Genomic DNA, 26,197 nt, shown 5'->3' with positions numbered 1-26,197 from the left:
AGGGGCTGCCAGTGGGTGCGCCAGGCTGCGCTGTGGCCCCGCGACCTGGCCAGGGTGGATGCGGAGTCTGCCACAGTCCCCGCCAGTGCCAACGGCCCACCCCTGTGCTCTGCCCAGGGTCGCCCTGGGATGAACGGGCTGAAGGGAGAGAAAGGAGAACCCGGAGATGCCAGCCTCGGATTTGGGATGAGGGTGAGTATCCTGTGGGGGGTGGACGGGGATGGCCAGAACAGCCAGGGACAGGAGCGCCTGGCCAGATCTGGGGGCCCCAGCTCACCCGTCAGAGTGGCTCCAAGCAGCTAGCACAGTAACCACAGAGTGTGGTCCTCTGACACACGCTTACACGGTAAGCCGTCTGTGGATACGCACACTGTAATGCACACTCATGCACATACTTGTATGCTCACACACACCTACCTGGGGTACTCACATGCACCACCACACGTGTATGCACACTTGTGTGCATATGTACACATGTGTGCACATGAATTCACACAAGTGTGTACTTACACGAGTGTGCTTATACACAGGAAACCCAGACATGCACACGTGTGTACACACACACAGATGAGCACACTCACGCACACGCACACAGACCAGCACACTCACGCACACACGGGCATGCTTGTATACAGGGAAGCGTGTGACATGACCCAAGCCCACTGGGAACGGCACGGCCACCAGGATTTCTCAGGAGGCCCCATGCATGGGGTCTGGTGTGCCCTCCGGCCTCCACCCAGCTCAGACTTGTGGTGACTGCCCCACGTGAGCCCAGGGTCTGTCCAGTGCTCGCCGTCACACAGGGCGTTTCTTGAGCTTTCCTCCGAGACTGTGGCCACGAGCCACGGGCTCCCCGCGAGTCACACGATCTGCCTCCTGGAAGCATCCGCCTCCCGCCTGGCATGGGGGCACACGGGGTTCTAGGCGTTAACCGCCTTTCAGGGAATTGGCTCATCTGTCTCGGTCACTGCTGTTCTTCATCAGGCTTCATTCCTTCTTCTGGACTGGAACCTGGCTGCACCATGCAGTGTCGGGGCAATGATGGGTCACACTGGTCAAAAGGGAAGAGATGGGCTCTTGGATTTTGTTCAGTGATGTTGAAAATCAGATTAAGATGGCTGCTTTCCTTAGGAATGCTCTTACCTTGGGATGGTAGCCCTCAGGGGTGGCTCCTGGGGGTCAGGCCACACCCCACTTGTCTCTCCTTACCTGGCTTGCCTCCTCCCTGCCTGGTCACATCACACAGCTGCTCAGAGGGCCACCACGGGGCGGACAGGCCATGGCAGGCAGGAGCTGGGCTCATGCCTATTCCTCGCCCTGCATGCAGCAGCCCCTTGGAGGGAGGGTGGCTTCCTGAGTGTGCACTTCCTGTGCTGCAGAGACTGAGCTCCCTTCAGAAATAAACGAAGACCAAGTTTAATTCACACACACACAAAAGCTCGCAGTCACTGCTCCTGAATCTGCAGTTGACACACAGGAGATGGGTCTGCACTCGCCCTCCTCAGTCCGTGTGGCTCCTGCCTGGACGTGGCGAGCCAACGGTCGCCATGGCCTCCTGTTTGCAGTGTCCATGGCCTTCAGCCCTCTGGGTTCGCTGATTTAGCCCACACCTGCCACCCCAGCTGTTTCCTGGCTGTGACACTGATGACCAGAGCTTTCTGTCACCCACAGGGAATGCCCGGCCCCCCGGGGCCTCCAGGGCCCCCAGGACCCCCAGGGACGCCCATCTACGACAGCAACGTGAGTCTCCAGGGCACTTGCAGCCTCCAGCTCTCTTGTGCCACCCTCCTCTCCTCTCCTTGGCCTCCGAGTCCCGTCCTGGGGTCTCTGGGGTGGCTGGGCTGGTGGGCCGAACCTGGGCTGTGAATGAGAAGGTGCCCCCAGGAGGAGCCACGGCCGGAGGGAGTGTCCTAGTGGGCCCGATAGCCAAGAGCCCCGGGCTCCTGCTGGGGATGGCTGAGGTGGCCTCTCGGAGGGGCCTGGGCCTCTGGGTTCGGGGACCTGGGGTGGCCTTCGTTTCCAGCACATCGTCCCTCATAGGTCATCGCTGTCCTGTTCTTTGCAGGCCTTTGTGGAGTCTGGCCACCCTGGGCCTCGGGGATTACAAGGTGAGCTCCTCCGCAGGCTGCAGAGGTGGGGGGCTTGCTCGAGGATCGCACGCTGCAGAGCGTCCAGGGCAGACACCACAGCACCCCTCCTAGCATCACAGCCCTCCCAGCAGGGGTACCTGGACCCAGCCATGGTGGTCCTGCCACGGGGGTGGCCACCCGTCTTCTGTCCTTGGTCTGGGCTCCTCAGCACAGCCTGGCAGGAGTGGACCTGGAGGGTGGCATGGACCCCATACCTGCAGGGTGGACCTGGAGGGTGGCATGGACCCCGTACCTTCAAGGTGGACCTGGAGGGTGGCGTGGTCCCCGTACCTGCAGGGTGGACCTGGAGGGTGGCGTGGACCCCGTACCTGCAGGGTGGACCTGGAGGGTGGCGTGGACCCCGTACCTGCAGGGTGGACCTGGAGGGTGGCGTGGACCCCGTACCTGCAGGGTGGACCTGGAGGGTGGCGTGGACCCCGTACCTGCAGGGTGGACCTGGAGAGTGGCTTGGTCCCCGTACCTGCAGGGTGGGGTCTGGCACCTCTGCTCCTCAGGACTCCTGCTCTGACTGTCCCTGTCAGTGGCCGTCCCTCTCTGGTCTAGGCCCTCTCTCTGCTCGGTGCCTCGGGTTGGGGACACGCATGGCAGAGGGGCCCTCAGGTTTTCCTGATGGTTCTGGGTCTCTCTTCCTCCAGGGCTGCCAGGGCCTTCTGGACCAAAGGGTGACAAAGGAGAAGTGGGCCCGCCTGGACCCCCAGGTGAGTGTGCTCTGTGTGCCCCAGGCCCGGGGTGTGGTGGGCAGCCTCCTTCAGGAGAGTTCTGGGCCCTCCCATGGTGGTTGCTGTCTGACCCTGCTCTGGAGGGAGGAAGCGCTTTCCCAGGCCATGAAATCTGAGTGATCTGGATCTGGGGACACCTGGTCAGCCTCAGGGCCAGGACCTGGGAGGGCCAGAAGGACAGGGGCCCAGCAAGAGTTCCCCATCATCCCACCACTGTGGAGCAAACAGCTGCCCCCTCTGCAACCCAAGGCTAGACCCAAGGGGGCACTTCCTGAGATGCCCACCCTCCCACGCTTGGTCACAGAGAGCATGGGTGTCTGGGGTCAGCACAGGGGCCCTTCTGTCCAGGGGCTGCCCCGGGGCCAGCCTTGAATAAGGCCATCCAGGTGGATCCCAGCACGCCCTCTTCCCAGCAGCTAGTGAGGGTTCCCTGCTGGATCTCTGGCTGGCCTCAGCTGAGACTAGCCAGGCAGGCTAAGTGGGAGGGACAGAACTGCAGAGCTGCTGGGAGTAAGCACCATGGGCACCAGAGCAGAGGCCGGAGGAACCAGTCAGCACGGCCTCTGGTTGGCGCTGCCTCCTGGCTGGGAAGCAGCCCAGGCAGACAGGGATGGAAACACAGGTGGGTGGAGCAGCAGCATCTCTCTGAGAAGCCGGATCCTCCAGCATCTGCAGACTGCCCCTGGGTTCTGGCCAGGAACAGGCAGACGAGCCAGAAGAGAGGATGTGGTGACAGTCCAGTGTGGTTGTCACTGGACAGCCAGAGAGAAGCCACATTGGAGGCAGAATGGCCCAGAGCTTTCCAACCCGAGGAGAGATGTGGAGCACTCTCCACCTGCACAGGATGGGCAGGACAGCTGGCTGAATGCTTAAGGCCTTGGGGCCTCGCTAGGGAGATTGCCTGGACCCCAGCTGGCCAGGTCCAGCCACCTGCCCACGTAGGCAGTCACCAGCCACCTGAAAAGGAGACAGCTCGACAGTCAGATCAGACTGGAGAAGCAGCCAGCTTCTTTGTGCCTGGTCCCACGGAGGCAGTCATGGAGACCGTCACCATTTACAGAAATAGAAGCCAGGTGGGCACACAGGAGGGCCAGCATGCCGTGCTGGCCCAAGGGCAGGCTCTGTTTCAGCAAGACCATATGGTTCCAAAATATCAGGTAAACAACAGAATCCCACAGCCAGGGAGAAGATCCTTCCAGATGAAGGTGACATCAGCTGTGGGCCAGCCTCAACCTAACAGGATCAGTCCCTTCTCGGGTACAAGGACATGGGGCACCCTGAAGGGAGGGGAGGGAGGTGGCCTCCAAGCGCCAGCAGGAGCACAGGCTGCTTTGTGCAGGGATCAAGCCCAGGTCCCCCGCCCACTCTGGGAAGCAAAGTCCCAACTGATATCTAGCCTAATGTCAAAGGAGAGTCAAGAGAGAGAGTGTGCCGCTGGGCATCTGGTGGACAGGAGATGGCCACGCATGAAAGGATCCAGAAGAGGGGAGAGGTCACTGGTGATGGGAACCTACTGGGGAGCAGGAACAGAGTGAGGGGGGCCAGACCCCCCCCCCCACGGGCCAGCAGGCAGATGGTCACTGCAGACAGATGCTGGGTGGGATCAAGCCCAGACACCCAGGGGCCTCCCCAGGAGAGGACAGAGCTGAGGGCAAAGGAGGGGAGGTGTGCAGACCAAGGGGTGTGGCCAGGACGAACGAGGTCCTCTGGTGGTGCCCGGAGCCCAGCAGAAACGCAGCCAGCCTGGGCTCCTGAGCCTGGGATCACAAAACCTCGAGGCGAACAGCCAGCACTGGAAACCTGAAAGTAAAGGCAGCTCCGTCCCCGCTGGGCACCAAAGAGCCTCAGCTTAGCCACGGCCTCCCTGGGCTGCTGCCCAGCCAGGCCTTACCCATGGTGTCCCTGGGCTGGTACCCAGGCAATATCCCAGAACCATCTGGCACTGGTGACCAGTCCCTGCCTTGCCCAGGAGGCTGAAAGCAAGTCTGCAGCCTTCAGGAACAGTAGGCACAGAGGCTAGTGAGCGTGGGCAGTCCACACCAGCATGCCAGGACCGCCATGTAGCTCCACACGTCCATGGGTCCAGGAGAAGCTAGGAACACCAGGGTGCAGTGGGAACGTGGAGCCACCCTCCCCGGGGCCACCCTCCCCAGGGCCACACGCAGAGATACGGAGTTGGGGCCACCCTCCCCGGGGCCACACGCGGAGATACGGAGCTGGGGCTACCCTCCCCGGGGCCACTCTCCCTGGGGGCACAGCCCTCGCCCTGCTCTGCAGAAGGACTCTGGCCAGGCAGGAGCCGCTGCTCAAGGCCTTCTTGACTGACGGCAGGTGGGGGGCTCAGGGAGGGCCCAGAGCTGGGACTCCTCTGGCTGAGGGTCCTCAGGGAGCATGGGAGATGCTTGCCCCAAGGTCACTGTCCTGAAGCAGTATGTTTCTTAGCCTCCTGCCTCAAGATGAGGAACAAACAGCAGGTTCAATGTGAGGGGAGGACATCGGAGTCAGAAATGAAGGAAGGAAATGTGATGCTTTGCACGGAAAACAACAGGATCAAGGCGTCCACAGACTGGAAGCGCGTCCTTGGAAAGCGTGACAAGCGCCCACCGCAGCCTGCTCCCCTGAGCCGAGCGGACTGCGCCTCCCTCCCAGAGGGCACTGGGCTCCAGGACGCTGGCTGGGCTGTGCTGCAGGGCCGGGCAGCCCAGGGACCAGGAGGGGCCCTGCACTTCTACAGAGGGTCTGCCCACAGGCCCAGCACCAACAAGCAGACCGCCCAGCCCATGAGTATAATGGCGAGGCTGAAGCAATTCAAAATGGACGTTGAAAAGGCACCATTAGCAAAAATATCAAGAAATATCAATTAATTAGGAATGCATTTAATAAAACCTGCACACGTTTTCTGTACAGAGAAACAACCTGCTAAGGGACACGGAGACAAGCGAGGGGGGACACGTTAGCGCTCATCAGTCTGCTCCCTCTCCTCCCCTCTGCAGGACAGTTTCCCCTTGGACCTGCTCAGCCTGAGAGCCGAGATGAAGGTGGGCGACTTTGCTGGCCAGGCCGGGGGGGGGGGGGGGGGGGGGGGCGCGCCAGGCAGGCCCCCGCGTCCTCAGTGCTGACTGTCGGTGTCAGACGAGCCCCCACCCCTTGCCCGCCCCCGAGGGGGAGCTGACCCAGAGGGGCGCCCTCAGGACCCTCCAGGTTTGGGGGACTGGGGCCTGGGCTAACTTAGCAAGAGAACGGGAGGTGAACCCTGGTCCTGCGGTGAGCACCCGAGTGGGGGAGGCCTCCTGTGGCTCGTGGGGCCAGTGTCCCCATTGCCCTTCCCACCAGCAGCAGGGCTCTCAGAACAGCATGTCCCTCTGCAGGGAGAGAAGAGGAGATCGAGGGGACGCCGGACAGAAAAGGCGAGAGGGGTGAGCCAGGGGCCAGCAGCGGATTCTCGGCTCAAGTGTGCCTGGAACCTCCGGGTCCCCCGGGCCCACCCGGCTACCCTGGGATTCCGGTAAGCCTAGGCCACGGCTGGCTGAACTGTCCACGTGGCACAGGCCGGTTGCAGACACAGGTCCACCTAGCTGTGGATGCCCGCCCAAGCTGAGGCCGTGTCTGCAATCTCAGGGCCCGAGCCACCTCACGCCTTTTGTCCTAACGTTGGGGGCGTAGCAGTCCCCTCCCGGGCCAAGTGCAGCTCCCACGGTGGGCACAGGGGCCCAGACACCTGCCAATCAATGGCTGCCCTCCTGCACAGTATGCCTGGCTTTGAGCAGGACTGACCAAACCCCAGGGTGAAGGACCTAGTCTGCCCTGAGGATTCCAGGGAGCACGGACCCTGCTCTGCCTGGGGTCCTCAGGGTCATCAGGGCCACTCCTGTCTGGGAGCTGCTCTTCAGCACGGTGCAGTCAGTCCTGGGGGACAGGGAGGTGACGGGCCCAGGGGCCATTCCCACCGCAGGGGACCCCAGCAGACCCGCCCGGGCCATGGCTGGCAGGGCAGGCAAAGCATGTTGTGGTATCATCCAGGGTCCGAAGGGAGAGAGCATCCGTGGCCAGCCTGGCCCCCCTGGGACCTCAGGACCATCCTGGCATTGGCTACGAGGGGCGCCAGGGTCCCCCTGGCCCCCCTGGCCCCCCAGGACCCCCATCGTTCCCTGGCCCTTACAGGCAGAGTAAGTCTGCGGGCGTGGGGGGCAGGCCTGGGCACGGCCCGTCAGGGGCTCCCACAGGGCCTCCTGTGTGGCTGCCTGTTTCCACCCTGGCTTTTCTCTCCTAGCTGTCAGTGTCCCTGGCCCCCCAGGCCCACCCGGCCCGCCAGGCCCCCCTGGAACCATGGGTACCTCTTCAGGGGTAAGCATGCTGCTGGCGGGGTGGGTGGATCTGGATGGTCCAGGGGGAGGGTGGCTGGTCGGGAAGTTCCTCAAGACCAGTCCCCTGGGGTGCAGAGCCATGGCGGAGGGGGCTAGGCCCCACGTCGGTCACTCCTAGGGCCTCCCCTGGGTGGCCACAAGGAAAGGCCTGGCTGCTCCCTCGGTCCACTGTCCCCAGAGTACTCCACTCACCCAGCCCCAGAGCCATGCCCAGGGTCCCTGCTCCCCACCCTTGCCCGGGGCCCCAGCAGGTGCCTCTGGGCAGCAGGAACCCAGGCAGACTTGGGTCCCACAGGTGAGGATCTGGGCCACCTACCAGACCATGCTGGACAGGGCGCGAGAGCTGCCCGAGGGCTGGCTTGTCTTCGTGGCCGAGAGGGAAGAGCTCTATGTACGGGTCCGAGACGGGTTCCGGAAGGTTATGGTGAGTTCTCCGGGCAGCACTCCCCCTGTACACAGGGCTCACAGGGCACTGGGAGATGGCAGGCCTGGGACTTGCGGGAAGGACAGCAGGGCACCCGGCATCCAGCAATAGCAGCGCCCCTGCCGTGGGTACCTGGTGACTTCTAGAACATTGTCAGACCACCGTTGAGCAGCCTCAGGTGAAGGTAGAGGAGCGTACGGTTGCCACCTGTGCGCGGGCTGGACCCTGAAGCTCTCGTGGGCTCCTGAGGCCCAGCCTCGCAGTCCTGAGGAGGCAAGACCCTCTGTGGAACGAGGTGTCAGGCCCCTCTGTCCTCCAGAGCCACTGGCTGCAGCATGGCCCCGTCCAGCAGGGCTCTGCCTTGTGTCCACATGGTGTGTGGTGAGCCCTGCTGTGGGGTCATCCCTTGGGCACACGGGGCCACCCCGCTCCTGTCACACATCCAGCCTTGGCCAGAAGGACGAGGCCCACCCTCATTCCTGCTCCCCAGGACCAGGAGGGACACAGCCAGTGCCCCCAGGGCTATGAGGGTGCTTCCTCTCTGTGTGGCAGGACAGGAGGTCCAGTGTGGGCCACCTGTGACCAGACAGCCCACCTCATCCTTGGGAGCATTTGTCCACACTGAGCTGACTTCTGGGAGTCCCCCACTTCATTGCCAGCCCCAGGCCTAGCCAGAACCCTGTGGTGCCCCCAGAACCCATATGGACAGGGACAAGCTGCAGGGTCAGCAGCAGACGGTTGACCGGGTGCCCAACTGCACCTGGTGCTGGGATGCAGCCTGTCCTGCCCCAGTGGCCTCTGCTGTGGGGAGGAGTGAGCAGGTGGCAACAGGCTGTGGCCGTGTCCAGTGACCCTGCTGTTGCCTTGCAGCTGGAGGCCCGGACACCCCTGCCACATGGCACGGTAAGGAGCAGGCTCTGCACGGCTCTGGGGGGCTGGAGGGCAGGGCCCAGAGCGCCAGCTGGTGCGTTTCTGGAATAACCCTTGGTGCTTGGAGTCCTGGAGCCGATGTGTGCCACTCAGGTCATCCCTACTGGGGGGGGTTGCGCGGATCCCGGGCGGCCAGTGCCACCACCTTGCTGGCTGTCCTGTGAGGACACTGCCGCTGGCTTTAGCTGTGCCTGCACTTCATTGCCCTCCTCAGCCTCCATGTCCTTGGGGCCAATATTGTCATCTGTCCTTCCTCACCTGGAGTGCCAGGCGTGGGAATAGGCATGCCAGGCAGGCCCCAGGGTGGATGGGTGGGTGGGTAGGTGGATGGGTAGATGATGGATGGGTGGGTGGGTGGTGGATAGGTGGACTATTGGATTGGTATCTGGATGGACAGGTGGACGTGTGGGTAACAAGGGATGGCTTAGGGATGCGTGTGCCAGGACTGCTGGAGCCTCTATGCTCATGGTTCAGCCGACTCTGCTCGGCCGTTGTGTTTGTTCATTCAGCAAACAGTGGCAGCCCCCCCAATACTGCGGGAACCCATGATACCTCCCTGCTGAGCCGACAGTGTGGGCAGCTGTGGGGACGGTGTGAGGGGGAGCTCGGGTGCACCAGGTGTTCAGTGCCCTGGAGAAAGGCGAGGGAGGCACCAGGGCTGGCGTCGTGGAGGTCACCTCTCTGAGGGGGACCAGCAGAGGCTACAGGAACTGAATGCTGCATGGTCAGAGCCTTGGCTTGGGCTGCAGGGGGCTGTGGCCAGCAAGCGCAGTAGTCTCTGAACACAGTGGGCCTGGGGTCCCTGAGCAGAGAGTCTGCCCCTCAAATGTCCAGGGCTGGCCGGCCTCCCACCCTGCTCCTGCCTCACGCCCCCAACCTGCCCCCAGGGTCTGGGTGCGGCTCCCTGCTTATCACCTTGAAGCCAGGCCCTCTCCAAGTGCACCAAAGCAGTCAGAGGGAAGGGGTCTGGCAGGGGCCACTGGGTCCTGGTGTGCGGGAGCCCACTGCACAGACTGCCCTGGGCCTGCAGGACAATGAGGTGGCTGCCCGGCAGCCCCCTGCGGTGCAGCTGCACGAGAGCAGCCCACACCCCCGGCGGGAGCACTCCTACTCCACCGTGCGGCCCTGGCGAGCAGACATCCAGGCCGTCCCCCCGCACCTGCCAGACCCCCAGCCCTACCCCGGAGCTCCACACCACCACGGCGCCTACGTGCACCTCCGCCGGCCCACCCCACAGCCTCGCCTGCCCACACCCATCAGGACTTCCAGCCGGTGGTGAGTGACCCTCGAGTGGGCATTGTCCACCTGGCCCCTTGGTCCTCAGGGCAGTGAGGTGTGGGCCCACCACCGCTGCCAGGGAGGGTTCCTGGGGCTGGGGCACTGTGGTTGGGCTTCTGACTAACAGGGCCACACACGGTGGCCATCATTCAGCCTGAGGCTTGTCCTCTCGTGACCAGTGTCTGTCAGTCCCCTTGAGGTCCAGGAGGCTCTGGGTGTCAGAGGGGCCCCCACAGCCGGTTGGCCCACTGCTCTGGACCCATCAGGCTGAGCTCATGGGAAGGGACATCAGGGGCCATGTGAGGGCTGCTTCCTGGGACTGGGCCTGGCAGAGCAGCTTGCGGTGTCACACATGCACCCTGGCACCCGTCACGGCCAAGGGTGCTCAGCCTCTGGGGCCCGTCCCCAGGGTGCTGTGGTATGCAGGGGCTTGGGCACAGGCACAGGACAGGGTCAGCCGTGGTGCAGCGTCGGCCTCTCCCTGCAGCTCCACCTGGTGGCGCTCAACAGCCCGCGTCGGGCGGCATGCGCGGCATCCGAGGGGCCGACTTCCAGTGCTTCCAGCAGGCGCGGGCCGTGGGGCTGGCAGGCACCTTCCGTGCCTTCCTGTCCTCGCGGCTACAGGACCTCTACAGCATCGTGCGCCGTGCTGACCGCGGGACCATGCCCATCGTCAACCTCAAGGTGGGCGGAGCGTGTCCTATGGGACGCTGGGGGCCACGAGGTCTCCTCAGACAGACCCAGGCCTGGGCCGGGGCGAGTGCTCAGCAGGGCTTCCTCTGAGGCCTGGAGCCCACGTGCAGCCACTCACTGCCTCCAGGCCGAATCCTGGGCAGGTACCAGCTGGGCGTGGCCAGCCGCCTAGGACACCTGCGCAGCCTCAGGCAACCCCTGTGTTGCCAACCCCAAGCAGGGCCAGGTGCCCAGGGCACGCACAGAGTGACACGTCCTCACTTGACCGCTGGAGTCGTGCCACCCGGCCTCTTACATGGCTTCCTTCCTTGGCTCCTTCCATGAACTGGGTTGGAGTCTCAGAACCAACATCTCAGAACCAGTGGCAGTGGGCACGCTGAGACAGGAGGCTGGTTGGGGCGAGACCAGTGTGAGGGACAGCCTAGGAATTCAGCATGCAGCTGGGTCTTGTTGGGCCTTTTGAGGTCCACTGAGGCACCTGGATGGGACTGGGCTCCCTGGGCTAGTCCCTCAGGCTGGACCTGACCAGGGAATGAAGCCCCCCGTCTTCTCTCTGCAGGACGAAGTGCTGTTTCCCAGCTGGGAGGCCCTGTTTTCGGGCACTCAAGGCCACTGAAGCCCGGGGCCCGCATCTTCTCTTTCGACGGCAGGGATGTCCTGAGGCACCCCGCCTGGTAGGTCCCGTGGCATGGCAGGGCAGCTACTAGAGCTCTGGAGGGGAGCCCCAGCATGGAGCCTCAGCCTCTGGCCTGAGCCCATCGTGCCCCGCACACATCACAAAGCCCAGAGGAGCAGGAGAGAGGCAGAGCTCGGGTGGATGGTCACACTGGTTTTCCAGGGCACTGTGGCTCTACCTATGCTTAGTACCCACCTCCAAGTGGGACAGCTCCACGCTCACCATCCATGACGTGCCCGGCCCGTGCCCCAGGTAAACAACCCGCAGGGAACTAATGATCCTGAGGGCTCACTGCCCAAGGGCAGAGTCCCTGGCCTCTGATTGGAGATGACCACTGTCCCCAAGTGGCTTCATGCCCAACAGTCCTCTGTGCCACCATAACAGCTTGTTCCTCCAGTGCTCCTTCTTTGGAAAGGGTGGCTGAGGGTGTCCACTGGGCAAGTGTGTTCCTGGGGTGCCCAGGTCCCAGCCATCTGCTCTGAGAAGCAGCTGGCCTGAGAGCCATGAGTGGAGCTGAGTCACCGAGACCTGCTGCAGGTGGAGCTTGTTCCCAGCCAGGCAGCACCTGGCTGCCTGTCAGTGAGGGTGCCAGGAGCCAGGTCCCCAGCTAGGCAAGACTGGACCTGAGGTCACCTGGCCCAGGCTCTGCCCCAATGACCCCGGTCTTCTGCAGCCAGTGCACCCAGGAGGTGTGCTAAGGAAATGCACGGTCCTTGCAGACCTCCCTCCCCAAGGCCAGCTAGCTGTGGGCCTCTACCTTCCCTCCCCTGCGGGACAGGTCTCTGCTCTGGGAGAGGTGGTCTGGGTCTGACTGACAGCCAGGTGCATCTTGCGGCCCCAGGAAGAGTTGTATGGCACTGCTCCGACCCCTACTGGGCGCAGGCTGACGGAAAGCTACTGTGAGACGTGGCGGACGAAAGCCACCGGAGCCAGGTGGCCAGGCATCCTCGCTGCTGGCAGGCAGGCTGCTGGGGCAGAGGCTGTGAGCTGCCACAATACCTACGTGGTCCTCTGCATTGAGAACAGCTTCATGACCTCCTCTTCCAAATAGGGCCTCTGCTGGCTCAAACAGTGCATGGAGTGGGCGTCAGGACAGGCACAGGGCAGGGACGTCTGGTCAGCACCCTGGGACCGTGGCTGGGACACTCCTCTGTAGTTCACGTTTCATGTATCTCCAGAAATAAAGGAAGCCAAGAGTATCGTTCTCTAAGAGTCTACGACAGAAAGCCTGCTGCACGGCTTCTGCCTTCTGCCTGCACCCACCCGCCAGCCTGTCACGGCCCTCTCCTCTGCCCCAGGCGAGCCTCTGGGCCCAAATCAGACTATCAGTGGGATTTCAGCAAGAGGCCGACTCAGGACTTCCAGCCCTGAGACCTGTGCTCCCCCTACCTGCAGGGTCCCTGACTCCCAGGTGCTGGGGAGGGGCCCCTCTGCCACCCTGACAGGTGCAGACTCTTACCTGCCTGTGCCCTGGCCGTACACCAACCTGGTCCCGATGCATGCCAGAACAGGGAGACGCTGGGGGCTGAACGCCTGGCCTGCAGGGGCACCTGGGCCCTCCTCTCCCACCCAGAGGCTGTGCCAGAGGCAGGTGGTGAACAGGACAGCCAGGCGCTGGGCGAGGCATGCTTGGCCTCCTACCCCTCTGCAGCAAGCAGTGCCCCAAGCTAAAGACCCAGCCACCATGGGTTCTGCCCGTGTTCCCCAGCACTGTGGAGGGCCAGGAGTGTGGCCAGACTTGGCACATCTGCTACTTGTCCATCAGAGCGACGCCCTGACGTGGGGTCCTTCAGGCCTCTTCCTGGCTGGCCTCCCATGTGACCAGAAACCACACCAGATCTGCTCAGAACTTGAGTCAGTGCGAGCCGGATTTTCTGGGGCTCACAAGTCAGGCTGTGCCGTCCTCCTGGCCCTGATCCCATGCCCAGCGCTCCGGAGGTCTGACAGTGCTCGGGCCACTCTGGGCTGACCGTGGCCACTAGTGCGACATGCCTCCTACCTCTGTGATCTGCTTGTCTGAGGACTGGGAGGGACACTGGGGCTGGTTCTGTACCTGTGTGATATGAAGCCATTTCAAACAGGCACCAAAATAAACGACCTTTCACAGACACGTGGTGTGGAGCAGTCTTCCCCATGGGAGAAGGCAGAACCTGCCAAGGTGAGCCCTGGCGCCTCTGTGCCTGGCCCTCCCTGCTGACCAGCACGCAGTGGCGCCCCGAGCTATGTGGAGCTGTGTGCACCCAGCGTGCAACGTGCTCAGATGTACAGGGACCACCCTTCTCGTGCTGGGCCCCTCCTTGGCAGCCAGCGGCGTCCAGCCAGGTCCACGCTGACTCGGGTGCTGCACGTGCCCACTGGGCAGGGGCTAGCCTGTGCCCCCGCCAGCACGGAGCACCCATCCCTGCCTGGGGTGCTCAGGCAGCAGAGCTCATGCTCACGGCCTGTGCAGCCTGCAGTGCCACGGCCACCTGACGGGCAGCGGCTTCCTCCTACAGCGCCCACGGACCCCGCACTGTGGGCTGAAGGCTGAGGAGCAGCCGGCACAGGCAACAGCATCACGCTTACCCCTCCATGGCCTGGCACAGGGCTGCCCACTCCTCTGTGGGTGTGCCCACTGCCCTGACCACTCTCAGTAAACTGGGCCATCCCCACACACCACCTCCTGGACCCTGCATGCCCCTGGCCACTTCACCCATCAACCTTGGTGGGTCCCATGCAGAGCAGCATGTGGCCCATCCCAGTCAGGAGTCCTGTGGTCACCTGTGCTGAGCTGACTCTGAGGGCCAGCCAGGAGAGATGCTGCCCAGCTGTCCAAAGGGACGGCCGTGGACTGGCCAAGGGTCGCCTGTGGGCACTGAGAGGGTCCTGGTCTGCTGAGTGGAGACGCTGGATTGTGTTCCTGGCCTGCCGGAGCCTGGAGTCAACAGCCGCCAGTGCTTGGGTTCAAGGTTTATTTGGGTAGTATCCACACAGACCCGTCCGTCACAGAGGGACAACACGGCTGAGGCCTGAGGCCACCCACGCCTCCCAAAAAGACAGGTCCTGTTGCTACAACAAGACCAGCCAGCTCACAGCAAGGCTCCTATTCCAGTCCTCTCTGGGCTGTCCAAAGTGTATGACCAGCTCCAAGCTGCCCCTTGCCTCAGGTCAGTAGTAACCCACTGCAGGAATGGAGGGAAGCCCAGGGCCCTGGGTGACGCCCTGGTGGTAGGACCCTCTCGGGGCGCCGAGCCGCTGCTCCGTCTGCTGGGCTCTGTCACCCCCGAGACCAGCTCCTCACACATCAGAGAATCAGAATGGGGTTCTCACTTCACGTGTGTAACAAGTGTCCAAAATGCACGCACCCAGGACGACGGACGTGTCACAGTTAAAGAGGGCCAGGCCAGGGAGCCAGCTCGCCAGCCCCAGGGACACAGGATCTGCCCCCGACCTCCCAGTGGGTGCAGGCAGAGAGCCTGGTGGACCAGGGGGTCCCCACCACAGCCCCTCAGCAAGCACTGCGGGTCCAGTCCCCAGTGGCCTGAGGTGCGGGCCTCAGCCAGGGCGGCTACCCTGAGAGTCCTTGGCAGGATCCGGCTACCAGACAGAGTGCGACACAGGGCCGAGGGGGTCGGGGGTCAGAGGCCCCAGCAGCCAAGCGGGCCACCCACAGTGGGCCCCCCAGGCCCTGCAGAGGGCTCCCACAGGCAAGGGTCCACGCCCGCGTGCCGGGAGTCTGCCGGGTGCTGCTGGCCACGTCAGCCTGTTGGGGACGTGGTCCTGAGAGGTGGGCTGCTCAGGGTCAGAACCTGCGGGGAGGTCAGGCCCGTGTCAGGCCTTGGCCACAGGCCCCGAGGTCCCCGAGGCTGTCCTCCCGTGCTGTCCTCCATGGGCTGAAGGAGTCCCTGGTCCTGCTGAGACGCTCAGGCCGCCTGCACAGACCTTCTCCTCCGAGGGCTCCCCAGCTCTTGTTCCAAGGACAGGGGCTGGTGGCAGCCCCGCTGGAGGTGCCGCAGGCCGTCCAGTTGCGGCCCCTGAGAAGTAGAATGACAGACAGCACCAGGAAGTACACGAAGTAATGTGAAACTGGAACAGAGGCGCAGGTCAGCGTGCAGGCCCACGTGCCCAGCCAGCGGCCCGCCCAGAGCAGGCGCGCAGGTGCCCGCTGCCCCCACGAGCACTCCAAAGGGGCTCCCACCACCTTTCCCCAGAATCCCCCCGGCGTGTCCCGCACACGCGTGGCACCACAGGCTCTGGCGCTGTGGGACTGAGCTCCCAGGCTACCAGAGGCCTGCAGGACACACGCTGCGGCACAGCACCTTCCCTCGGCAGAGCCCGTTCCGCGAGCGCGAGCCCCGGCTCAGCTAGGAGGGGGAAGCCTCACAAAGCGTAAGGCTGCGAGACCGGACCAGCTGCAGAAGTGTCTCCTCCGCGTCATTAGGACACCAGTGGAGGAACCGGTACCCCGGCTGGAGGTACTTGCGGGTCCAGGAGGCAGAGGGGTCTCAGCACCAGCAGGTGGGCCTCCAGCGCCCCCCAGTAGCGGCACTCAGCTCCCAAGAGGACCCTCTCTCCCTGTCCCTCCCTCAACCCCAGGACTCCTCGCTCCTCAGAGCACGTGGGCAGATGGGCCAGGCCTCGGCCACGGCCACAGTGGTGGCAAGCTGCTGGGTTTGTCTCTTTCTGCCCCATGTATTTGGAACTGGAGAAGCAGCTCCTAGAGACGCTGACGGACACAGGATGGAAGGACCGAAGGACCAGGAGTGGGCAGGAAGCCCTCCTGAAGAGCGCTTCTGCTCCTGCCAACCCCACCTGCCCGCACCAGGATCCCCGGAAGTCAGCAGGGTCACACAGGGGCGGGACTCAAGCCCACCCAGTGAGGACAAGGCATGCCACACCACTGGGGGCATCAGAGGAGCCCTGAGCATGGCCTGGACTTGGAACCACCCAGCAGTCATGGGCATGCCAGCCCCAGGGCCCCAGGAACCACGGGAGCTGGGACCACCCCAGCGCCCGGCAGTGAGGAGGTGTCACGTGGCCCGCAGGGAACGGACCCCCCGCCAGCTGCATACCCCAGCTCTCCTGCAGAGCCCCGTCGGGGAGCCAGACTGAACACCTGTCACTCAGCCACCAGAGCTCATGCTGAGCGAAGACTGCTAGACACAGACCAAGGTGGCAGGCCTGCCACATCCGCACAGCCTTCAAAGCAGACCCCTGACGAGCTTCAGTGAGTGGCGACATGCACCGGAGACCAGCGAGGAAGAGGCATGTCGCAGAGGGGCACAGGAGACCAGGGACCAGGGCAGAAGCCAGGACAGGCTCACACCTCGCAGAGGAGCACGGGAGACCAAGGACCAGGGCAGAAGCCAGGACAGGCTCACACCTCAGCAGAGGGGCACGGGAGACCAAGGACCAGGGCAGAAGCCAGGACAGGCTCACACCTCGCAGAGGAGCACGGGAGACCAAGGACCAGGGCAGAAGCCAGGACAGGCTCACACCTCGCAGAGGAGCACGGGAGACCAAGGACCAGACCAGGACAGAAGCCAGGACAGGCTCAGACGGACAGAACCAGCGGGCCTATGCGAATGATGAAAGGGAACGAAGGAAGGAGCCCAGCAGGCAGGGACGGGGACCTGCGGGCACCGTGTGTGCCTGGGCTGGCGGCGAGTAGACCACCGCTGGGCGAGCAATGGAGGCTCATGACGGCAAGGCTTTCCCTGCGAACCTCCGCGCTGCACACCCCACAAGGTGACACCAGCAACCAACACAGCCACCCAAACACTCAGAGACGAGGACAAACAGGGCAAACAGATTCAAAAGAATGTGAAGTCTCAAAAGAACACTGAAGCGAAAAGCAGAAAAAAGAGAAAAATGGAAATGGGGACGCCAGACTTGGGCGCTAACAGGTGTATCATTACATTAAATATGAACGGCCCGAGCCCACCAAGTGCAGGGCAGAGGTCAGCAGGATGGATCTAACCAGGACTCGGCTCCCTGCTTCTGCAAGAACTCATTCAGGTACCTGGAAGACGGCAGGCCAGGAGAGGGGGGGAGAGGCCACTTCGTGCCCACACAGGGTGTGGAAGCAGGGTGGCTGGCCCGAGGGCAGCAGACTCCAGAGCAGAGACAGCGGCCAGAGATGTGGCGACAGAAGGTTGTGGCCGCAGGGCACGCCAAGTGCCTGTGCAGCCCACCAGAGCCACGAGCACGGAGGAGTGGGAGGAGGGCCAGGCGGATCTGCTCATCCCTGAGAGTTCAGCAGCCCTCCCGCTAACAGGACAGAGAGAGTCCTCAATGACTGGTAGGAAAATCAACACCGTCAGCCAGGGGACTGTTTGCATGCTCAGAAGCCAGTCATAGCAGGCACACATTCTTCCCAGGAAACCACAAAGCACATACCACAACAGACATGTTCTGTCGCAAACAGACGTAGAAGCACTCAAATCATACCATACGTGTTTTCTGATCACCACAGAATAAGAAAAAACTAATAACAGAAAAATAACACTTGAAGACAAGTACGCTGAAATATTCACTGGTCAGAGAGGGGAAGCTGGGAAAGAAGAGCAAGTAAGTCTAAAGCAAGCAGAAAAGGAAACAGGGAGCTCAGCAAGCCTCCAGGATAGGGAGTGAACACACAAGCACCCACGTTTCTGCATACCAGCCAGGAACATGACTGCGCTGTTCTGACCGCACTGTGGCCCTCCCCCAAGTCCCCTTGTTGAAGCCCAAACCCCTGATGCCTCCACTGGGAAAAAGGTCTTCTTCTCAGTGAGGACGTCAGGATGGGCCCTGATTCAGAACAACTGAGGTCCTTATAGGAGACAGACACCACACAGAGAAAAGGCCGCGTGAGGGCACAGGGAGACACCACCACCTGTGGGCCAAGGAGCGAGGTCTCTGGAGGACCAGCCTGAGACACCTGGATTTTGGACTTCCCATCTCTGAACCTGAGAAAAGACATTTCTCCTGTTTAAGGCACCAGCCCCAGTACACTAATGTAGACATCAAAATGTTAAATATAGTTTCATTTACAATTGTCCCCCCCAAAATGAAAAACTTGAAGTATAAATTTAGCATGTTCAGCACTCTATATTTGAATGCTATAAACCAAAATGTTTAAAGGAATCAAAGATCTAAAAAGATGGAAAGGTGTACCATGTTCATGGACAGAAAGACTCAATATAAAGATGTCAGCTTTCCTGAAACTGATGTTTGCTTAGTGAAATTCCTAACAAAATCCCAGCAAGAATTTTTGGTAAAGACAGTACTCTAAAATGTACACAGAAATACAAAGAAGCTATAATCGTAGGAAAATTAAAAAACAAATAAAATTGGAGGACTCAAGTTGAGTTGTCAGTCCTCATCAATTTCAAAACCTACAATCAAGCTCTGTAAGGAAGAACAGCATGCTGTTGGTGGAAAGTCAGCAAGCACACAGCTCAGCAGAAGAGAACAGCACAAGAACTCAGAAACAGACTCAGTCAAGCATGCTGAACTTTTGACAAAGGTGCAGAAGCAGTGCAGTGAGGACAGTCAAGTCTCAACAAACCATGCTGCAGCACAGGTGCACACACTCAGGCCACAGGTGTGAACCTTGCTCTAAACCTCACACTACACGTGAGTTAACTCTCGGGGCCACAGGCTTGCGTGTACAATTATAAACCTATTCAAGGAAACTGGGGAAGTTCAGCGCTAGGTAAGACCACCTTAGACACACTCAGCCCACAGCCTCATCTACAAGAAGGAAACTGATCACTCAGCCCTCACCTGGCCCAGCACTTCCCACCCAGGGGTGGGAAAAAGAAGAGGCACTCGGAGTGGCCAGCGCATGTCAGCCACTCTGCTCGGCTCCCCTTGCAGGGAGCACCCAGAGGAGGGCCATTCCAACCAGGGCTGGAGGGCACCAGGTCAGACAGCACAGGCTGAGAATGAGAAGAAGGGGCAGGGCTGCACCAACAGGCCTGGGGACAAGGCCAGCCTGGGAATGTACAAGGCAGGCCAGGGCTCCCTGGAGGCCTAGCAGCAGGGAGCCCCACAGATCTAACTGGAAACCAGAAAAACCTAGGCTGAGCAGTGACTCAGTCGTCCTGCCCAAGGCCCCCTGGAGAAGCGCATCCCAGTCCACCTTTCTCACTTCTTGCTGGAGCATGGTCCACCCTCTGCACACCCCAGGCAGGGAGCCTGTAGGCACCAGCAGGCTCTCCCAGGACCCCAACAGCTTCCCTCCCGAGAAGGCCCCAAGCAGGACCAGGTGAAACGGGGCTCACCTGACAATTTACTGAGAGGTGCAGGCCCCGCTTGTTGGATACGACGAGCGTGATGGAGGTCTTGAGAATGGTGGCGAGGAACGTGTTGACCCCAAAGACCAGGGCGCAGAGCTCTTTGGACAGGGAGGATGCGATGTGAAAACTGGGCAGAAGAGCAGGCCAAGGTCAGACGAGCTGGGGAGGCCAGGAAGCAAGAGCCGGGGCTGGCCCTGGGAGGCCCAGACGCAGTGCGGGCCGGGTTCGGAGTGTGCTCCCAGGCACACCCGCCCCAGGCACAAGTACCACCCATGCCCACCTGCCCGCCTAATCCAGATGCAGGCCATCAAGCCCCACCCCTGCCTGCCCACAGGCCCCACCCCACACTGCCCAAGATGCCCATTCCCAATCTCCCCAGCTCTGCCCCGGGCCCTGCCACAGACACAAGCACCATCCAAGACGCACAGGTTGCCCCCAGTCTTGCCTCTAGGGGCACAGCAAGGGCACAGCAAGGCCCACACTGGTATGGTCTACGGTACCCTCCAGCCCTGCCCACAGCTAGAGGGCTCCCAGGAGCAGTCCCGCCCCAGCCCCCTCCCCTGCGGGCATGGCCCCTGCCACCAGTCAGCAGCCCCGCAGACCCAGCTCAGGAGCAGCACGCAGGCCCCCTCAGCTGCCAGGGAGCCACATCCTCCACCTAGGATAGGCACCTGCACAAATGCAGGTGCAGGAAGATGTCTACAGAACCTCCTACAAAACGCTCAGGAAGTCGTCCTAGACCTGGGAGCCAAGGAAAGCGCAGGGAAGGTCTCTTCCAGTGGACCTCAGGGAATAAGGACAAGCGGCAAGCAAGGCAAAGCTCATCAGAGGAGGAAAAGGCGTCCTGGTGACACGCAGGCCTTGCTCCTGAAGAGGGAAGGCCCTCCTCCCAGGGGAGAAGCAGTTCTCCAGGCCTCTGGTGCCCCAAAGAAAGGGACCTCCAAATGCAGCCCTGATGAGACTCCCCAAGCGCTTTCCTCAGAAGAAAGAACTGGACAAAAATGTTCTAGGGTTCACCCAGATAAAACGTCCCAAGAACCTTCAAAAAGAACAACAAAGAGGAGCTGGTGAACAGGGGTCACAAGGGTCAGGAAGAGAACCCCAAAGTGCCAAGCAGAGAAACTGAACACAGGAGCGGTAGCCCAAGAAAGCAGGTCCACTGGGGACTGCCCACACCGGTGGCGTGAGCGGCCACCACAGTGGAACCAGAGCAAACAGCGACCTCGGGGGGGACCAGCATCGGCACACCCCAAATAAACCGGGAACAGGAATGTCCCAGCAGGAGGGGTCAAACATACAAAATGGGCTTGGGAGGCAGAGGCAGGAGGACCCAGTCCAAAGCCAACCTCAGCAACTTAGCAGGGCTCTAAGCAACTTAGGAGACCCTGTCTTAAAATAAAAAACAAAAAAGGGCTGGGGATGTGGCTCAGCAGGTAGGGCCCTGGGTTCAATCCCTGGTACAAAAAAAAAAAGCCCACCAAATCCACAGCCCAGAGAGGCAGTCTCAAAAAATCAAGACGAAGCCTGCAGGTTAAGGCTGGGGGGCTGGGGATATAGCTCAGTTGGTAGAGTGCTCACCTCGCAAGCACAAGGCCCTGGGTTCAATCCCCAGCACCCCCCCCCCAAAAAAGAAAAAAAAAAAAAGTAAGGGCTGGGCACCACCGAGGACAAGCCTGCAGAGACAGGCCGCAGGGTATCTACCATATTTACCAGAACCCCCTTTCAGTCCTCTCACCTGGACTTCCCCCGCCGGAAGCCACCTGTGGGCCACCATCAGAATGCGAAAGGAAAGTGCAGGCAGGAAGCCACCATGGCATTGTCACCACAAGCAGCTAAGGAACTGACCTCACCCATCACCCAGCTGGCTACTGCCCAGGGTGACCTGGACATTCCCAGAGAAGCGGGCACCACGGGCTCCGAGGCCTGGTGTGCTGCACAGCACGGTACCCACACAACGCCTGGCCAGTCTGCTTCCTGCACCGAATTGGATGCCAGCTAGCGGGCCCGCAGCCTTCGTGGTTTGCTGGGCACTTCGGGCATGCCTAACAGCAGGGGATGGCCACACCAGCACACGCCTAGTGCCCTGTCCAAAGTGTGGACAGGCAGCAGAGGCGAGCCCTGCCTCAGAAACAGGGGGGCCTCCACAGGCTGGGGCAGGGCCTAGAGGACAGAGGAGCTGGGCAAGTCTCCCAGGGAGAAGGCAGGTGTGGGGACAGGGGCCACTGCCTAGGGAGGCATACCACCAGTGTGATCAGGATGGGAGAGAAGACACTGGGTGTGATCCCAGCTTCCAGGAGAGCCCAGGCGCCTGTGCAGAGGGCAGGAGGGCTCGGTGCAGGCCACACCCAGAGGCAGTGCAGGGCACTCCCAGGGCAGGGTGCCGGTGCTGGCAGCGTGGGGGAGGGAGGCAGGGCAGCCCTGGGAAGGGAGGGCTGGGAGTGGGGGACCAGGGAGGCAGACCCTGTGCGCAGCGTGAGCGTGCACACGTGACCACATGGCATGTGTCATTCAGCTCTGGCGTGCACACAGTGAGTGCCTGGCATGGGGAGTAGGTTCTGGAGAGGGCAGCTGGTCAGAGTGCCCGGGGGGCTTCAGAGACACACCTAGAAGGCCTGGGCAAGGGGTGGTGCAGGGGTCCCCGAAGGGGCTGGCAGGGAGCCAGAGGGCGGTGGCGGGCCTCAGCCACTGTGTACCTGCCCTTACTGCCCATTGGCACATGTGGTACCCCCTGCAGAACCTTCCAGCAGTCCCTCCCCCAGCCCACTCACGTGGCGATGGGCACGAGGAACTGGTAGGCACCACGGAAGAGCACGAAGGCCGCGTAGCAGAGCCAGATGTTGTGGGTGCTGTACATGAGGAAGATCAGCCCAGCCTGTGTGGCCGTGACGCTCGCGATGACCGCCTTTGACCACAGGGCCCAGCGGATATTCACAAAGCCCGCAGCAAAGGATGTGATGGCACCTGGGGACAAGTGCCACACTAGGGCCAGGTGGAGCAAAGGGAGGCCAGGGAGGGGCTGGGGAGGTGCAGGCTATGCAGGTTGCTTCAGGGGGCAGGGAGGCAGCTGGCATTGGGTGGGGTGCCCATCATACTGGGGTTGGGTGGGGGGCTGGCCATGCCAGTAGCCAGGCCCAGGTGAGGGGCTTGGCAGGACAGGGCTCCACATACCCAGCAGTGTGGAGGCGGCGTCGGCCGCGCCATTGTAGACCTGCGTGCTGTCTTTGGTGGGATGCACCACATTCCACAGGATGTGCACGTAGTAGACTATCAGGTAGTAGCCGGCAGAATTAAAGATCCACCAGAGGGACCATAGGCGCAACTGTGGCCGCCGCACACTGCCCACCAGCTCCTGTAACATGTGCACCAGGAAGGAGTCCCTGCAGGCGCCCAGGACACGTCCCAGCTTCCCGCGCACGGGCTGCTCCGGGCTGGGGTGCATCTGGTGCAGCTCGCAGGGCGAGGCTCTGTGTGCAGGCGCACCGCGGTTGAAGAAGAGGCTGCGCTTGGGACGCTTCAGGAAGAGGGCCAGGACCAGGCTGAAGGCGAGGAAGGCCAGGGTGATGTAGTTGAGCGTGGAGAAGGACATCTGGCCCACAGTGACAAGCAGCTGGCCCAGCACAGAGCTGGTGAAGACGCCCAGCAGTACCGCGGTCCTCGAGTAGCTGGCCATGCGCTGGTAGCGTGCGGGGCGCACCAGGGAGAAGATGTAGGAGGAGTAGGCGATGCGGGCAGCCATGGTGATGCTGAAGAAGACCTCCATGAGCTGCATGTGCAACACGGAGTGGCCCAGCAGCAGCAGCAGCCACACGCACACGAAGCTCAGACCCTGCAGCAGCAGCACCGGCTTGTAGCGCAGGTAGTCGGTGAGCAGGAAGACCGGCACCAGCACGGCCAGGTAGGAGTAGGGCAGCACCGGGATGACCTCATTGGTCACCTGCGACAGGCAGGAGCCCGTGAGTGATGCTGGCCACTCTGCTAAGTGCACGGGCGACCGAGCAGGGGCCCACCCTGCCCGTGATCCCTGCTGACCACTTCCTGCAGTGCTGGCTGCCTTGCCACCAGGCTGCAAAGGCCCCACACCTCCCTGCACTCAGGACCCTCCTGTCCACTCAGGATGCCAGGGGAATCTGGGAACTGGAGAGCCTGCAGCCAAAGAAACTGCTGACCCCAGGCAGTCAGCAGGAGGCAGTGGCTGTCCACAGGAAGCAGCAATTACCACCAAAAACCCCTCATTAATCCCAGATCACAGTAATCTGATCTGACTTGTTTTTACTGGACTCAAAATTAGGTTTGGTTTCTCCCTAAATACAATATGAAAAACAGCACTGTGGGCAGAAGGCACAACCACCTGGGCCACCTCCGTCTTTCCAGAAGTGAAGGGTGGACAAAGGAGGACAAGCCGCCTCAGTCCTTCCAGAGGGAAGGGTGGGACAAGGGAAGACAGCAGGGTAGGCTACACAGGACACTGGGGGTGGGACCGAGGGGGAAAAGGAGGGAAGGTGGCAGGGAGGGCGGCTAGGCAGCAGTTCAGGCCCTGCCCACAGGTCGAGCCCAGGCCTGTGCCCAGCACCTACATGGGAAGGCCAGGTGGAGGGGGTCTGGAGAAGGTGGTCAGGGGCCTTCACCTGAATTAATGGACCCCTGCACTTTCTCTCTGCCTCAGGAGCCTGGTGGCAAGCCATGGGCCCCAGGCCAGGACACATGAGCCCATGGCACACTGCAGGAGGCAAGGTCCAGACAAGTGAGCCAGGAACGCCAGCCCAGGAAAGTGTCCAGGGCCCCTCCCTAGGATCCCAGAATGTCCCTTGCATCCCAAGGATTCTGATAAACTCCTGAACCCAAAGCAAAAGCTCTTCCCCGCACTGTGAAGCACTGAAGAAGTGGCTTGTGGTTCAACTGTAGGCAAGACACAGGTGGGACCAGCCCTGAACGTCCCCGTCAGATGGGTAGGAGGCAGGGTCCAAAAGACTCCTCATTAGGACGCCGCTTATGTGAACTTGTGGATCCAGGCTCAGCAAGCACAGGGCTGCTCAGTCCCTGCAGCCAGAGGGGCTGAGAACAGAGGGCTGGACTATGGGGCCAGAGCGCAAAGACTACGGCCACAGACCTGAGGACTTCGAGGCCTGCTGGAACGACCCAGCATTTGCAGTCTGCTTTCTGACCATCGGTGTGGTGTGAGGCAGGAAGGCAGGCTGTGGACATCTCTGAGCCTTCTGTCTTACTGACATACACAACTGTTCCTATCAGTAACAACTGTGGGCAGCAGCCCTCCGTGGAGAGCAGAGGAGCTGTCTGATAATCAGTGAGGGGCGGGTGAGGGCTGCCCCCAACTCTCCCGTGTGGCTGTGCTTCACACAGCATGCAATGAAGATTCAAGGAGGAAATGAGCCCAGTGCTGTACACCCAGGGGCCTGGGCCAGTCTGCACAGAAGCTCCTAACAGGTTTCAACAGCTCCTGTGTGCTCCTGGCCAAGGGAAAGGACATTCCTTCCATAATCTCCAGGCGGATACCTGCTGCCTCCCTGCTAGAGGCAGGTACCCACCTGGCTGGACACGACTTCACCAGGATGGTGGATGAGAGGCCTGGCAGGGTGGAGGCAGCACCCCCAAGAGGCACTCTTCCCTGGACCCCAAAGCAGATCTGTGCTCCCTCTCTGAGAACCCAGGACACTTCTTACCTGGCTTGTCACTGAGTCGGAGCAGGACTCTCCCCATAACAGGGCCTACTGTGAGAAGGTAGAGCCAGGGCTCTACCCAGGGCTCTCAGCCCCGTGAGTTCATGCAGCCACTTACCTTCTCCACCCTCTGCTGCTTATGGTCAGAGAGCCCCTTGCTCCCCTGCCCATGTGTGGGCCATGCCCCCAGAGCCCACACCCACGTGCCTGCTCTGGTGTGAAGTTTTTGTCGGGCCCCAGGAGGTAGGGCGTGATGAAGCTCTCCCCTGGCCGCATCTGGGCCATGAAGCCGTAGAAGCAGAGGTAGAACACCAGGCACCGCCACGACTGGAGCTCACAGCCAGGTCCTGGTTCCTCGGATGCCTCCTTCTCTGCCACCTGGCTGGAGGGCGCCATACTGCCCAGGCCCACGCTCAGCCCTGGTGGGCACTGGAAGCAACCACCTGGAAGGAAGAACCGAGTCAGGCGGCCTGGCAAGAGCCTGCGCACCCCCTCCTCCCCAAAAGTCTCAGTCCAGGGCTCCTCCTCCCAGGCATCAGGCAGGGTCCAAGGCCCCACTCCATGGCCTGGACCACCAACTGAAGACCACAGACAGGAGCTCCAGCCACAGGGGACTCCGAAGGCTAATCAAAACCAGCAAACCAATGCACTTAGTTACCAGATGGATGACATTTAAAATTCAGGGCTTTGGGGCACACCAGATTCATTTCAGTGCTTGGCAGTGTGTGGTCAAGGCTGCTGGGCTGGACATGCCTCCCCAACCCACAGGTCTCACGGGACGAGTCTTCCGGGATGGCTGGCTCTGGCAGCTGGCACTGGCAATGGTCACTGCACCAGCGTCCCACACAAGCTGCTGCGCAAGTGGCATCCAAGGTGGCCAGAGAGGAAGAGCTCTCTGCTGGGACACCAAGCGAGCATGGGGCCACACCACGGGCAGTGGGCAGCTGTGGGCAAAACAGGCAGAGGAAGGGACGGAGACAGACCAGAGGCCGGAGGAGTTCAGGGACCCCAGCATCACTAGAGA

The 26,197-nt window shown here is 61.7% G+C and overlaps 2 protein-coding genes across 2 annotated transcripts in view; one reads left to right on the top strand and one right to left on the bottom strand.

Moving 5' to 3' along the window:
- Positions 1-12,356, top strand: part of COL18A1 (collagen type XVIII alpha 1 chain) — a 62,662-nt gene extending 50,306 nt beyond the window's left edge. Inside the window, 21 exon segments of the mRNA XM_079100792.1 lie at positions 118-192; positions 1,672-1,740; positions 2,066-2,108; positions 2,786-2,852; positions 5,868-5,907; positions 6,203-6,271; positions 6,273-6,374; positions 6,890-6,946; positions 6,948-7,035; positions 7,140-7,213; positions 7,529-7,657; positions 9,618-9,801; positions 9,804-9,862; positions 10,353-10,377; positions 10,380-10,549; positions 11,118-11,166; positions 11,169-11,232; positions 12,053-12,101; positions 12,103-12,168; positions 12,170-12,209; positions 12,212-12,356. Of these exon segments, the coding sequence (XP_078956918.1) occupies positions 118-192; positions 1,672-1,740; positions 2,066-2,108; positions 2,786-2,852; positions 5,868-5,907; positions 6,203-6,271; positions 6,273-6,374; positions 6,890-6,946; positions 6,948-7,035; positions 7,140-7,213; positions 7,529-7,657; positions 9,618-9,801; positions 9,804-9,862; positions 10,353-10,377; positions 10,380-10,549; positions 11,118-11,166; positions 11,169-11,232; positions 12,053-12,101; positions 12,103-12,168; positions 12,170-12,209; positions 12,212-12,285 (1,593 nt within the window). The 3' untranslated portion in view covers positions 12,286-12,356.
- Positions 12,357-19,294: 6,938 nt separating this feature from the next.
- On the bottom strand, positions 19,295-25,777 carry SLC19A1 (solute carrier family 19 member 1; the record flags this gene model as incomplete). Its single annotated transcript, XM_079155088.1, has 4 exons — positions 25,381-25,777; positions 22,667-23,432; positions 22,267-22,459; positions 19,295-19,625 (listed from the first exon to the last, which is right to left on the bottom strand). The coding sequence occupies exons 1-4, from the start codon at positions 25,567-25,569 to the stop codon at positions 19,295-19,297; spliced, it is 1,479 nt and encodes a 492-aa protein (XP_079011214.1). The 5' UTR covers positions 25,570-25,777.
- Positions 25,778-26,197: the final 420 nt, after the last annotated feature.

The sequence above is a fragment of the Sciurus vulgaris genome, assembly GCF_902686455.1.
Source record: "Sciurus vulgaris genome assembly, chromosome: 10".
Taxonomy (NCBI): domain Eukaryota; kingdom Metazoa; phylum Chordata; class Mammalia; order Rodentia; family Sciuridae; genus Sciurus; species Sciurus vulgaris.
The sequence above is the reverse complement of the archived record's forward strand: the minus strand, read 5'-3'. Positions and strand labels throughout refer to the sequence as shown.